General features: G+C 59.5%; 1 protein-coding gene across 1 annotated transcript in view; it reads right to left on the bottom strand.

The window, feature by feature from the left end:
• The window catches only part of QSOX2 (quiescin sulfhydryl oxidase 2), a gene marked incomplete at its 5' end in the record, with an annotated part of 29,058 nt that overhangs the window by 3,574 nt on the left and 11,682 nt on the right, over nucleotides 1-13,802 (bottom strand). Inside the window, 9 exons of the mRNA XM_082657468.1 lie at nucleotides 908-1,096; nucleotides 4,744-4,894; nucleotides 6,151-6,273; nucleotides 8,266-8,395; nucleotides 8,603-8,737; nucleotides 10,065-10,210; nucleotides 11,678-11,768; nucleotides 11,903-12,008; nucleotides 12,615-12,663. Of these exons, the coding sequence (XP_082513594.1) occupies nucleotides 908-1,096; nucleotides 4,744-4,894; nucleotides 6,151-6,273; nucleotides 8,266-8,395; nucleotides 8,603-8,737; nucleotides 10,065-10,210; nucleotides 11,678-11,768; nucleotides 11,903-12,008; nucleotides 12,615-12,663 (1,120 nt within the window). The remainder of the gene's footprint in view (nucleotides 1-907; nucleotides 1,097-4,743; nucleotides 4,895-6,150; nucleotides 6,274-8,265; nucleotides 8,396-8,602; nucleotides 8,738-10,064; nucleotides 10,211-11,677; nucleotides 11,769-11,902; nucleotides 12,009-12,614; nucleotides 12,664-13,802) is intronic.

The following is a 13,802-nucleotide window of genomic DNA, read 5'->3' as shown; positions in this document are numbered from 1 at the left end:
CCTCGTGGGGCACAAGGCGGCGCCCAGACACGGCAGCCTGGCTGGAGTCTCGCCGGCTGCTCTGGGGCTGAGCACTGCCGGGACGGGGTCACCACGCAGCCCCTGAGAGGGCGGGCAGACTGACGCCCTGGCCGTGGAGCCGTCTGTACCAGGGCCACAGCGGAAGTGCCTTCACCTGCAGCCGAAGGCGAAGGACAAAGCCGCCACCGCGAGTGGCCGCGGCCACGTGACTGGAGCCGCGGCGGTCAGCTCCGAGTCCAAAGGAAAACCAATTCTCTTTAGTGCTTTAGCTGTAAGATGTTTTTATGATACGGTGGATTAAGTAAAACCAATAGTTTAGTGGCATTTTCTATTCATCTCTAGTAAGATTTATTTCTCAGTGGATTATTTTTAAGCCTAATTTTAATCTACCATTGATTTAGGAACAGTTTGAATTACTTAACTCTGAGAAAATACACGCGCCCTAGTTTTTTTTTAAACAAAACCACCCTGAGGAGTTTGGTCTACGGTCTGAGAGCAGGTTTTAACGACGCTAAAATTTTCCTTACTGAAAATTAATTATATTCCAAGTCTTCCACTGTCGAATTTACTCAGGGGCCTAGCGGGCTACCGAGGGGGACAGACGTTTCCGTTTCCACGCAGCCTGGGAGCCCTGCAGTGAGAGAACAATCTGGAATGCCGGGGACTGGCAGACGGGAATGGCTGTTGTCTCTGGCAGCTCCCTGGCCAACGTCACCAGGAAACTGACATCTGGTCAGGGCAGACGACCCGGCCGTGAGCCCCGCGGGCAGGCAGGCTGGCACGTGGCGGGCAGGCAGGGCAGTGGCGCAGCTCAGGTGCCATCCCCGCCACCCACAGCTCGGGCTCCGCACCCAGGCACAGGCCACGCGGAGTGGCTTCCGCTCACCTGCCAAGCGGCTGTTGACCACGTTATGCTTCTTCCAAAGCCAGAGGATTGCCTGGTCCGGGGTTTTCACGGAATCCATCGATTCTTTAGCCATTTCCTCAAAATGCTCACCGCATTCCTTACACCCGAAGAAGACGTGAACGTACCTCCTGATGGCCTGCAGCACTGCCTGGGGGTCGTCTTCAAACCCTGCGGAGGGACCAAAGCATGTCGGACTATTTCCACCAGAACCGCAGGGCCTGGGGTGGCATCGGGGGAGCCAGGGACGAGCTGAGTGCCTGATACAGGCCGCGGGCCAGCCCCCTGGGTCCTCGCACGGACACGGGAAGAGACGGCTCCTTCCCAGACGCCCACCGCGACCGCAAGATGGCTGCCGGACCGACACCGCACCAGATGCGCGCAACCCAAGAGCGGACGGCCGCCTGTGTCCAGCTGCCGGAGCCACTCCAGGACGTGCGCTGGCCCGCAGGAGAACGAGCCAGAGCCCTGGAGCTATTAGGTCTGCCAGGAGCCCCTACCCCAAGCCCAGAGGTCCGGGCTCGCCCCAGGCTTGAGTCCCACGTGCGACTTTCCCCGCCCTACACGCGGACCCCGGAGCTCCTGCCGGGCGTGGCAGCCGCTCACTCGGAACCTGCAGTTGCTCTGCTTTGGGATCCTTGCAGAGCACAAGCCCGAGCACGAACCAGGCCTTAGGAGGGGCCTCCGGGCTTGCTGCCAGCCCCGCCCTGTGGCGGATCTTCCACGAAAGGGGCAGCGACGGTCACGGGCTGGTCAGCTGCTGGGGCTCCCTCTGGGAGCGACGGGGTGGCAGGCTGGTGAAGGTCTGCACTCTTTCAAAGAGGCCGAGCCCCTCCGTGTGAGGAAACCCTCCAGCATCTACCAGCCACACAGACGGTTTTCATCACCGGCTGTAAACACAGACCCTAACGGGAGGACAACGGGTGCCGAGTAAAGGCCCTGGGAGCGAGGGGCAAGACGTCTGCAGAAAACAATGTCCCCAAGAGCAGGACGACGCAGCCTGCAATGCGCTGAAAGGAGGACCCCTGAGGACGGCAGAGGGCAGCAGCACAGGCCTGGACCAGAGTCCTGTCCAGACACTAACACGGGGGACTGGGCGTGCGAACAAGAGGCTGTGAGATTAAAGCAGATTAAATGTCAGCACTGAAAGGAATCCAGCAAAATAACTGGAAAAAAAGAAGACACGGTTTTGGAGGCTGAGCCCCTCTTAACGGCAGCCCTCACGAGCCACCTCTCTCTGTGGCCGGTGCGGTCCTGACGCCCGGGAAGCCGGACCCGCCCGGCGAGGCCTCGTGGGCCGTCAGCCTCGCAGTCCTGCTCGGGTCGCTCAGAGAAGGCTCGAAGCCGCACGCCGCCACCTGCCCCGGGCTCCCAGTGTCTCCCAGGGCAGCCAGGGGGCACCCAGCCCCGAGGCCACGTGCACATGCTGCGGCCTCACTGTCGGCCGGGCGCTGCTGTCCCAGCTGCGGGCCTGTGGCTGGCATCTGCCGCGCCCGGCGGGGTAATCCTCCTTCCCGCGCCCCCACCGACCCACTGCACGCTCGGGCCACCCTAATCTTTAAAGTGGACAAGAACCTAAACCCCTACCTGTGGGGGATTAGGGGCCGCGCAGGCTTTTCAGTCGATGGGGCTTAAGCGTGCAGCAAGGAGGAAAACCCTCCCAAGACATAATCCGGGTCTCAGTCTGACCCAATTCTTTCGGCGTGAGACAGACTCCTCGGATACTGCTTTCATTTGCGCGACGAGGAGAAAGCGCACTCGAGACCTCCTTCTTTGTGTGCTCTGTCATCCCGCTGCCCTCATTCTGCCGGCATCGGTGCTGCGGGACTTTACAGCGCGTCCCGGCGATGACCTCCTCCCTGCTGTCCCCACCTCCTTCTACGTGTCTCCCTGTTCTCAGCAGAACTTTCCGCACAACTGAGGCTCACGTCTCAGACGTGGGCTCCAGCGCCGCGGCCGGCGTCCCGCCGGGCAGTGCTGAGGCTCTGATCTCACCTGCTGTTGGGCTCCCGAGCTTTCTCCTGAACACACCCTACGTGTTCTGCTGTGAGATTCTTAAGAGAATTTTCGATTGAAAGCCCACCTCTCCCACTAGACCCCGGAGGAGTGGAAATCCAACGTCACCTGGAGCAGGGCCGGGGGTGGTAGAGATGTCTGAAGACGCCACATGCCTCTCTGCTGCTTCTCCCCGACAGGCGGCCTCTATCTCCCCACCATGAACCTGGGCTGGATGAGGCCTGTCTGAGCAACAGGCTGTGGCGGAAGTGATGCCCAGACCCCAAGGCCCCTCCCGGATGTGGCGATGCCCCGTGGGGAGCTGGCGTTGCCTGGGAGCCCGACCTTCTGAGTCTACACCAGTCAGCCGCCGCCACCTGAGCGAGGCCACAGGTGAGCCCGTCCAAAGAGCCGAGCCCCAGAACCATGAGCAAAAACCTGGTGGTTGTTTTAAGCCACGGCGTCTGGGGTTCGTTTGTTACACAGCAAAAGGTAACTCTAAAAGAATTTTACAATTTTACTGGAAAGAATATTTGGACAGTGTGGGTCCCAAAACTTCACTTTGACTTAATACAGACGTCAGTGAACCTGAATGATTAAAAAAACAAAACTAGGACTTCCCTGGTGGCGCAGTGGTTAAGAATCCACCTGCCAATGCAGGGGACACGGGTTCGAGCCCTGGTCTGGGAAGATCCCACGTGCCGTGGAGCAACTAAGCCCGTGCACCACAACTACTGAACCTGCGCTCTAGAGCCCATGAGCCACAACTACTGAGCCCGTGTGCCACAACTACTGAAGCCCGCACGCCTAGAGCCCGTGCTCTGCAACAAGAGAAGCCACTGGAATGAGAAGCTCACGCACTGCAACGAAGAGTAGCCCCCGCTCGCCACAGCTAGAGAAAGTCCGCGCGCAGCAACGAAGACCCAACGCAGCCAATAAACAAACAAACAAATAAATAATAAAATAAAAAATAAAATAAGATACGGAACTAAAAGCAGACATTCCCATGGCTGTCAGGGGCCCGCTGAAACTGAGAGGCATACACACAACGCAGTCCAGAGAGGATCCAAAAATCCAACACGTTTTTTAGCGCTTTGCGTGGGATATAAACGTGGTCCCACCTCCTGTAGCCACGTCTGTGTCATCGCCTACCCTCGTGGGCCTACTGGCTCACTTCTAACGAACAAACATGGCAGAGGTGACGGACTTAACACCACCGAGGGCCCCGATGAAGCCGGCTGCCTAGGGGGAGGCCACACGGCGAGGAAGGATAGCCCCCCATGTGGGGCGCAAGTGTCGGGAGGGTGTCTCTTCCTCTCTTCCCCACCGTCCCGGGCCAGCACTCTGCGCCCAGGCTCTGGGAGACCCAAAGCCGAAGACCCTGGTCAGGCCACACCTGAGCGCCCGCCCCACAGACGCCGTGAGATGAGGAGCGCGTGCTGCTCCAGGTGACTTGTTAGAAACACCAGGTCACCACACGCTTCTCCGAATGTCTTTCACTTACTCCCGTGTTCTTTAAAGCAAAGAAGGAGGCGCTGACACCAGAGGCGCTCCTGGCCAGCGCTCCCTCACCCCGCCCATGACTCCCATCCCCAGGGGTCAGCCAGGCCCTGGCCGTGAGGGAAGAGGGTGGGGACTCGGCTCCGGTACCCCGAGCCGGCACGGGGGCTGAGCAGACCTCCAGAAAAGACGCTCACCTCCACCCTCCTTAGAATGGACCCCGGGCCCCCTTAAGGCACGTCACCCTCTGCGTGAGCTTGGGACGGCCCCGGCAGGCAGTAGCGCAGCACCCGTGTCGGGTGGCCCAGGTGGGGACAGCTCACCTGTGCCGTCCAGCGCTTTTGGATGGGTCCCAGCTCGAACAGTCAAAGTGTGGAACAATTTCCACAGAGAACATGTGTAGCCCCTCAGCTCTGGTCGGCTTCCTTGACATCCAACCCACTTTATGTGATTAGTAAGGAATATTCCAGAAATCTGGGGGGGTAGGAAAACAATAAGAGATAATTGAATTGTTAAAATTAGTTGGTGGTGGAATTCCCTGGTGGCGCAGTGGTTAGGAATCCGCCTGCCAAAGCAGGGGACACAGGTTCAAGCCCTGGTCAGAGAAGATTCCATGTGCCGCGGAGCAACTAAGCCCGTGCGCCACAACTACTGAGCCTGCGCTCTAGAGCCCGTGAGCCACAACTACTGAAGCCCACGCGCCTAGAGCCCAGTAGCTGCAACTGGAGAAAGCCATGCACTGCAATGAAGACCCAACACAGCCAAAAAACCAAAAAACGTTGGTGAATGTGGTCAGTCTTGATTGGGCGGTGGTTACACAGGGAGCACGTCTCTCAAAACTTCAACTGTATATCTCACCGTGTGTAAATTTAAATCCAATAACGAATAAATGAGAGAAAAAAAAAGTCTCTATTTTACTAAAAGAGTTCTCAAGATACGGAAACGTGGCCCGTTCTTTTCCAGTCCTTGGGGAGAAGGGAAGAGCTCACCTGTGTCCTCATGAAGCAGCCCTAGGCAGCATAAAGACACCCAGCCTTTTTGTTTTTTTGACACCCATTTTGTTTTAAAGTTAGAATTAGTTACAATGAGATTCATAGGAGAAGACTAATAACAAAAGAATTCAATTGTCAGGCAATTCTCCATCTGAATGAATAGGACCTTCACCTTACAAGCAGCGAGCTGAAGGCCGAAGGGCTGTAACAGCCCAGAAGTGGGGCTGTGAACTGCGCTCCGCGGGCGTCCCGGCCCCTCGGTCCCCACGGGTGACTGCACAGGCCCGGCCCCTGCGGGTCTGAGCCCCTGCTCTCGGCCACCTTCCCCGTCACACGGCTCAGGTCCCATGGAGCAGAGGCCAAGGCTAGAAACCGGCACCCACAGGGCCGCTGGAATCAGACCCCGGGGAGCCTACGCCCTGGAGCCTGTGGCCACCGACGCCGGCCCAAGACCCTGGCTGCACGCCCGGCCTGCACGGCAGCTCGGCCCATCACCTTCATTCACTACTTTAAGTGTGAACTCTAGATGAGTTCACTAAAAAAACAGAAAACAAACCCTAATGCTTCACTGCCTGACAAAAGCCCCATCGTCTCGGTTGGCTGTCTGTCCCAGACCCAGGCAGAGGGAGCTGGAGGTTGCCGTAGAAACCGGGCTGCAGAACCGGGGAGGGAGACTGGCGGTGCATCGGCCGAGGGCAGGTGCGGGGTCCCCCATGCTCGTCGAAGGGGCTGCCTCACCCGCATCTTGTTGTTGACCAGGTCGAGGACGGCGTCGTAGGGGATCCTGTCCAGGGGCAGGCTGGCCAGCCACTCCTGCAGCGTCTCCAGCAGCTTCCTGACCGGTGGCCGCCCGGGGAACAGCTGAGCAGGGAAGACCACACTCAAGGACGGGTCGGGAAGCGGCCCCCACGGCGCGGCCTCCCAGCGGCGGAGAGCGGGCCTGCCCTGCCCTGGACCCACCAGCTGGAGGGAGCAAGCGTCTCCAGTCCACCCAGGCTCCGACGGAGAACAGGGGTGGGGGTCTCTGGGGGAACTAGAGTTTCCCCAGAACACAGACAAGGGGAAGCCCGCACTGGACCCCATTCCTGCAGCTCCACCACCGCCCGGCACCCGGGACACAGCCACGCGTCCTCAGGCCCGGCGGCCACTTCACGACAACGGACCACACGGCCGCCGGGGGCCTTATTCATCACGTTGTCAAGGGCTTGTGGGCCTTTCTGAAATCACTGCCTACTCATCCCACGCTCCTCATGGTAATTCACGCTAATCCCGCCCGCTGTCCTGACACTCCCTCGCCTCCCCCGCTGCCAGCTCTGACTGTCAGACTAACTGGAAAAGGTATGCACACCCCTGAGGCTTCCACGCAAAGTGCCACTGCTGGCTAACTCCACGTCGACACTCAGGCCGCGCTGGCGGCCCGGGAGGCCTCGAGTGCAAGGATCCCAGCGGTCCTGCAGTCCTTCTGTGATGAACTTCGATTAGATGCTGCCAATGAAATGTGCAAATTCAAGGCTGAAAGAGCTCTTAGAAACCTGGGCTGAGACCTTACTAACAACGGTGCTGAGACAGATGTCGCTGCCTCAGCTACAGGAACAGCCAGAGCGGAAACATCGCATCTTCAGCTCTGCAAAATCTGGGTCTTGCCAACATTGGTTCCAGGGCACCATGACCAACGGACCAGCATTTAAAGTTTAAGTAAAGGGTAGAAAAGTTATTCAGAATAATTTATGCTGATCTGACTCACAGGCTCTGCCCACGTGTGGAGCCCTCCAGCGTGACGCTGGACTGGAACGAGGGCAGAGAACGCGAGGCACGTGCGCAGCAAGACCCCTGTCCCGACGCGGAGGGCGGGGGGGGCGTCCCTAAGGAACGAGGACAGTGGGGGGCTCCGACCTCTGCGGGCGCAGCGTGAGGAGAACTGTCTAAACAGCTTCCGTTTATTCATTTGAAACAAATCAGGTGACTCCTTATTCCCTTAAACGTAAATTCGACTTCCTGAGTTTCTTCAAAGATCTTACAGCGTGAGTAAACCCTGACCAGCGGAAGTGTTGGCTGTGAAGCACCTTGGCAGGGACCGCACACACGTGGCAAGGGAAACCTTTCAGAATTAAGCTTCCTTATCTCTTAGGTAACAACAGTGTTATGAAGGGTGGCCTCTGGAGACAGCTGCCGTAGCCAGCGCAAGCCCAAAGGTGACCAAAGGAGACCAACAGCGCGCGGGGCGTGTCTAGGGCCTGGGCTACCTCAGAGAGACCTGAGAGAGGAAGGGCCACGGCCAGGGCTGCTGGGCCAACAGAACAGGGGCCCAGGTCCACTCCCAGGGAAGAGGGATGACCGACTGCTCCAACCTCTGCCCAGCGCAGGGGCTCTGGGCCCAGAAAAACACCACAAGCCTGGACTTGCAGCTCTGGAGCTATGAGTTCTTGGCAGGAATGCAACCCCGACAGCCGCTCCCCTCTAAACGTGAGCTGACACAGCAGCCACCGTGTGCCCCCCGCCCAGGGCCCACCCGACACGACACCGCAGGCCGCAGCCGTCTTCCTGCCCGGAGGCCCGCCGCTCCCCACCTCTCCTCCCAGCTTCCCGACGCACAGGCCTCCTGCCCACTCCCCGCTCGTCCTGCTGGCCCTCAGGCCTTCCCCGGGCACCGCTCGCCCCGAGCCGGCAGGGCCCTCTGACCGCGGCGCTGCCCTGCCCAGTCCCCATCCCCCCGCCCCCCCCACCCCGGCCGAGTGCGCGGGCGTCTCCACGTGGCCAGGAGCTTTGTGCCCCGCAGGCCCCCAGCACACGGCAGGCGTCTGGGTGAGTGGAAGACGGGCGAGGTCGTGTGGTCAAGTCCAGACGCCCATGCACCTTGGCCAGGACGGTGACGAAGTCCTTGAGTGTCTTCAGCTCGGCCCCGGCCAGGGACCTGCGGGCTGCCAGCTCCACCCTCAGGAGGTGGTGCAGCCCCGATTCCAGGTCAGCCGCGTACAGCTTCGACCTGGGAGGAAACGCTACAAGGTCAGTGTGGGCGCCTCTCTCTTCACGTAGATTCCCGCATGTTGGCTCCTACCCCAGAGGGACGCCACCCCGGGGAGACAACGCGGAGAATCCCCGAGCGCTGGCGGGCGGCTGGCGGGCTTCTGAACGAGCGGCCCTGCAGTGACCCCCGGACCCCCAGCCACACGCTCCCGGCAGCTTCGCTCACCTGTCAAATTCCCTCCACACCACGGCTTCAGAGGTGTCTTCTTTGCTTGGTTTTTCAGGCAATGAAAGCGATTTCTTCCTCACATCCGGCAATGACTTCAAGTAAGAGGAGAAAAACGATCGGAGAGGCTTCCCGCTGCGAGAAAGAGGAGGGCAGGGCACGGGCTCGGAGGCGGGCTTCGGCGGGCCGGCCCCCGTCCGCAGGCGCCTTGTGGCCCCAGGGTCAGAGCAGCCCTCCCTCTGTAACTCCAGGGTGACGTGCACCACCCAGCCCAGCCATTCTCTGGGCATCTCCTGCAGGTATCTTGGGCGGGGTGGGATGGTGGCAAAGCCCGGGCCTTGGGGAGCTGGCCCCTCACCTGAGAACGTAACATCCCCACCGAACAAAAATGAATCGTAGCACTACGCTGGTTTCGGCACCTGCCAAGATCAGCTTTACCCTGTGCTTCCGACATCCTCTGCCCACAGGCTGCCAGCTCCGCGTGGGCGTCCGGAGCCGGGCGGGGAGGGGGAAGGAGCGCCCAGCCCCTCCTCACAGCCCGGTGGCTCCTGGGCACTGCAGAGTGGCCCCTCCACTGGCGGAGAGTGGAGGGCTGTGAAGGCCGTTACTGTGCCCTCCCCAGGTAGCTCAGGGGCCCCCCAAAGGGTCCAGAGCTTATTTTCATTCCCCAAAGGAGAACGCAGCAGTTACTGGTAAAAATATCAACGTCACTTTATGTTGAGGGTGTAGAGATGACGCTCTGAATGTGAAAATGCTGAGGGTGTACAGATGACGCTCTGTGCTGAGGGTGCACAGGTGACGCTCTGTGCTGAGGGTGTACAGATGACGCTCTGTGCTGAGGGTGCACAGGTGACGCTCTGAATGTAAAACGAGCTTTTTCTCCGAAACAAGATAGCAGTTTGCTCAAGGAAGGTCTGCTGTAGAGCCGGGCGCCCCCGGTAAGACCTCCTGGCTTACCCTGAATTCCATTTTTTTTAAAGAATAGAAAATACACCCAAGGAACTACGGCATGCTTGAGGCTCCTGGGGGCAGCACCCTCGGTGCCCCAGCTAAACTTCCCAGAGACTGAGACAGGAGCCCCGAGGGAGGAAAGTGCCCGCCTTCTCGCCGCCGTGTCCACACGCGGTGCCTCGCCAAGAGCTCCGGGGCCGCGGGCGAGGCTGGCCTGGGGCCTCCGGCGTGAGGCTGGGGGGCCAGGCAGGCAGCTCACCTCCCCGCCTGTGACGCTCTCCCAGCCGCGCCTCAACTTGCTTCCTCTCCAGCCAAGCTTATCTTACGGGCGTGCAGGCACCCAGCGCAGAGGCCAGCGGCATTTTCACGATGGTGCTGCTGGTGTCAGCAAGGCGAGCGCCCGTGTGGGGCCTGCAGCCGGTCTCCCCCACCACCCCACACAGCAGTGAGCGCCCAGGGGCTGGGGGTGTCGGTGGCGTCACAAACATCCCTGAAGCCAGACTCTACTTACACGGTAACTAATCCGTGGGACCCGTTTGGGTAAATCAAGTAACACGAGGGGACAGAAGAAACACCGAGCTTCTGCAGAAAGGCTTTATCCCAGCCCAGCGCTCTCTTCACCTCGATGTTCTCGTAGGGAATCAAGTCTAAGATCACCTGGGCAACGAGAAAGTAGGTTGCTTCGCTGTGGACGGCAGGGTCCTCCGGAAACGGACTGACGAACGCAGCTTCTCACAGCATCGCAGCTCATCCCCTCTAAGCCAGACCACCGACATCCCTGTTCTGTGGCCCCTTCAGGCCCCCGACTGTCGCACGGCAGGAACTACAGCCTCCTCACCGAGCAGACCATCAGAGGGGTCTGTGCTGTGCTCCTCACACATCCTCCAAGGCCCTCAGTCGTCAGACAGGGACGGTCAGCCCCACGTAAGCTGGGGCCGCGCCCCAGCCTCCAGCTTCCCCTCCACCCTCGGGGCCTGCGTTGGGAGGCTGACAGCGTCCCCGGTCAGCCGTTCCTCCCTCCAGAGCTGCCCAGTCCAGGGCTGCTGAGGCTGAAGGCGCAGTGGTGGGGGGCAGTGGCAGTGGGACCCCCGGGTGGCATCTCAGGAGCTAGAAGAGAGTGAAAGACTAACAGCAAGCCCCAGGCATGCCACCCGGACAGTCGGGTGCGGAACCACCTCTCTCTCAGGAGTGACAGAGCCGTGTCCCAACCAGGGGCCTTGCTGAGAGTAGGAACCGGGCACCCACCTGGCAGCCAAAGCCCCACCGGGACCACCACCCTTCCTTCCCAGAGCCCCAACCTCGGAAGAACAGTCGAGAGGCCAGCAGAGGGAGGAACATGGCACCCGGGGCTAAGTTCCGGAGTGAGGTGTCTTCTCTCATCCCTAGGAGACCTCGGGGTGAAGGATCCCTGTCCTCCAGCCCGGCTCCTGGCACCTGGATTTTACTGAGACTTTGCCAAAGGCAAGGGCTTCAGACCCACACGTGTGAAGTGACAACAAAGCAAAGATTCACGACAGAAACACTGTTTTCCAGAACCTGGGATTTGGCAAAAAAGTTGGGAGTTCAGAACACAGCAAAGAAAAGATCTTGATCATGACGCCTAGGAGGGCTCCCCTGGTGGCGCAGTGGTTGAGAGTCCGCCTGCCGATGCAGGGGACGCGGGTTCGTGCCCCGGTCCGGGAGGATCCCACATGCCGCAGAGCGGCTGGGCCCGTGAGCCATGGCCGCTGAGCCTGCGCGTCCGGAGCCTGTGCTCCGCAACGCGAGAGGCCGCAGCGGTGAGAGGCCCGCGCACCAGAAAATAAATAAATAAATAAATAACGCCTAGGAAAGAGAGAATGCCCTCAGGGAAGACGCGCGTCCCGAGGGCCAGGTCTGCCGTGAGTCCCTCCTGGCCACCCCCCGGGGGACCAGGCCCCCCCACCCAGAGGACCAGGCTGCACTCGGGAGCTGCTTCCTCTGCCCTTGGAGGCACAGCCTCACCCCAACAGGCTTCTCTGTAACCAGTGCGTCTGCTGAATAACACAAACGCCAATCCCGAGAATACGACAGATCAGGCGGACGTAGTTACTGCCTCACAGGAATCTGACACAGACCCGACACTGGAAGAGGCGCAGACAGTACCTCACGTCCAACGTAGGAGCTGTTGCTTTCAAATAAGACAGCCACGTAACGGCCGCCGCTGTTGTCAATGAGAGAAAGAACGTCCCTGGGCCTTTGAAGAGGAAAAGAGGCTTTCAGTGCTTTCAAGGCCATCGCAGACCAGTGCCCACGCCACTTAATGCAAGTCGCTACTTTACACAATTACACTCAGCTTGCAGCGCGCCACCTTTCTACAGCACTACGCACCGAATGGGGTTCAAAGACGGGCACCCGGGAGGCCTGCCTTCGTCCGTGTGGCTCTGCAGGAAGTCGATCATCGTGTGCCGCACCGTCTGCGGCTCTCTGTCCGGCCCTGCAGGGCGGCACCCACCGTCACGGCCGCGTCTGCCTGCCGAGCGCCCGTCCCACCCCAGGGCCCCGATAGTGCGAGCGCACACGGCCGTGGATGCACATGCCGGGAGGCCTCTCAGCAACCAGCGTGGGAATCGGTGGGCTCCAGGGACACACGGCCACGGGGGGGCACCCCCCCCCCCCACGCACACGCACTCGGCCTGGAGACAGAGGCATGTGTCCATCTACACCAAGTTCAGAGGCAGGCAGACTGCCCTCACTGTGGGCTCCTGGGGGGAGCTGGGGGGGATCACTGACAAAAATTCATCGGGGTGCCCTTGTGATGTGTGCACTTCTCAAACTTTTCTTTTTTCCAGAAAAGTTTACTTAAGAAAATAAATTTCCCACCGTATTTGCCAAGGAAGGCAAAGCACAGAAGAAAGGATTCTCGCTGAAACTAGGACCATTTGAACCCTTACAGGAAAGGAAGGGCCGATGTGCCGATGTAAACGCGCCAAAGCCGGGGTGAGGGGCAGACCCAGCCAGGGCGTGTTCTCGTCTCACGTGAACAGATTTATCTAAGGGGGAAGGAACCTAGGACGGTAGAATAGAACACTTAGGTCCTTACCTTTAAAATCTTCTCCAGTTGTAAAGTCCTTTGCAAATGCTTTAAAATACTAAGAAGAAAAACAGAACAAATAAGAAACAGCCTTGCCTGGCGTCTGTGTGAACGTTTAATCTTTAAGCAACAAAACGACCGTCGTCTCTGAGAGCTTTAGTCCCTTTGTTCCAGACACGTGCCGTTGACTGACGACGAACCACATTTCTGTGTGCTTCCGTGGACGCCAGTGCTTCCCTCCAGACTCGCGAGCGGCTGCTCAGCGCCGAGCGGAACCCCGCTCTTTAGGGCCGGAGCTCTGGCAGACGGCGCATCCCCTAAAGGCTCCTGGTGCTACATGTTCGCGGTATGTCCGCTCAACGACACAAAAACTCCTAGGGACGAGGGCAGGCACTATATCAAGTGTCTCTGAGCAGAACAAAAGGACTTTACATCAAAATTAAAAACTTTCTTCGTTAAAAGACACAGTAAAGACAGTGGAAACAGTGACAGGCTGGGTGCTGACACCCCCGGACACGCATAGCTGAAGGAGGGCGAGTGTCGGGAAGACACAGGACTCCTGTAAATCAGTCAGAAAAGCACACACGGGGGAGAGGAAAACGGGCAAATGACACCAACAGACAGGGCCACCCGCGGAGTAGTGATCACTCCCTGTCACCCGTCAGCAGGGAAGGCCCAGCACCGCACTCCAGGCCGGCGCCAGGCGGCACAGGACACACACACGAGTGCCCGGCAGCTCAGGGCCCGTGGCGGTAAACCGTGCTGCTGGCGGAGCCCAGCCCCACCCAGCGTGCGGGTGATTCTAGCAACGTCCTGTTAGGAAAGAGGCGGCCCGAAGCTCACACACAGCACACAGAGCCCTGTGTGTAAAGCTGAAACAAAGTAAGACAGGAAAATAAAAGAGTAACACGTTTCGACACGGGGCTCAAGGGGAGGGTGACTCTGGTGGGGCTGGGGCACCAGGCCGACCAGTGGGCATGGCCCAGCCAGGAGACGGATGCACGGCTGTCACCAGGTCAACACTTAGAGGAGAAGCATCTGATGCTGCACAATAGAGAGCGTGGGATGTGAGGGCTGAGAGGCTGGGGGGTCTCCAAGCTTCTCAGAGGTCACTTCCAAAAGCTCAGCATGTTCCCTGAGATGTAAAGTCACCGTGATGCGCTCGGGTGCAGGCGAGTGACCGCACACGTGCGCACA

This window comes from Grampus griseus (assembly GCF_964374135.1).
Source record: "Grampus griseus genome assembly, chromosome: 6".
Lineage (NCBI taxonomy): Eukaryota > Metazoa > Chordata > Mammalia > Artiodactyla > Delphinidae > Grampus > Grampus griseus.
Note: the sequence above shows the minus strand (reverse complement) of the source record. Positions and strands in the feature narration are given on the sequence as shown.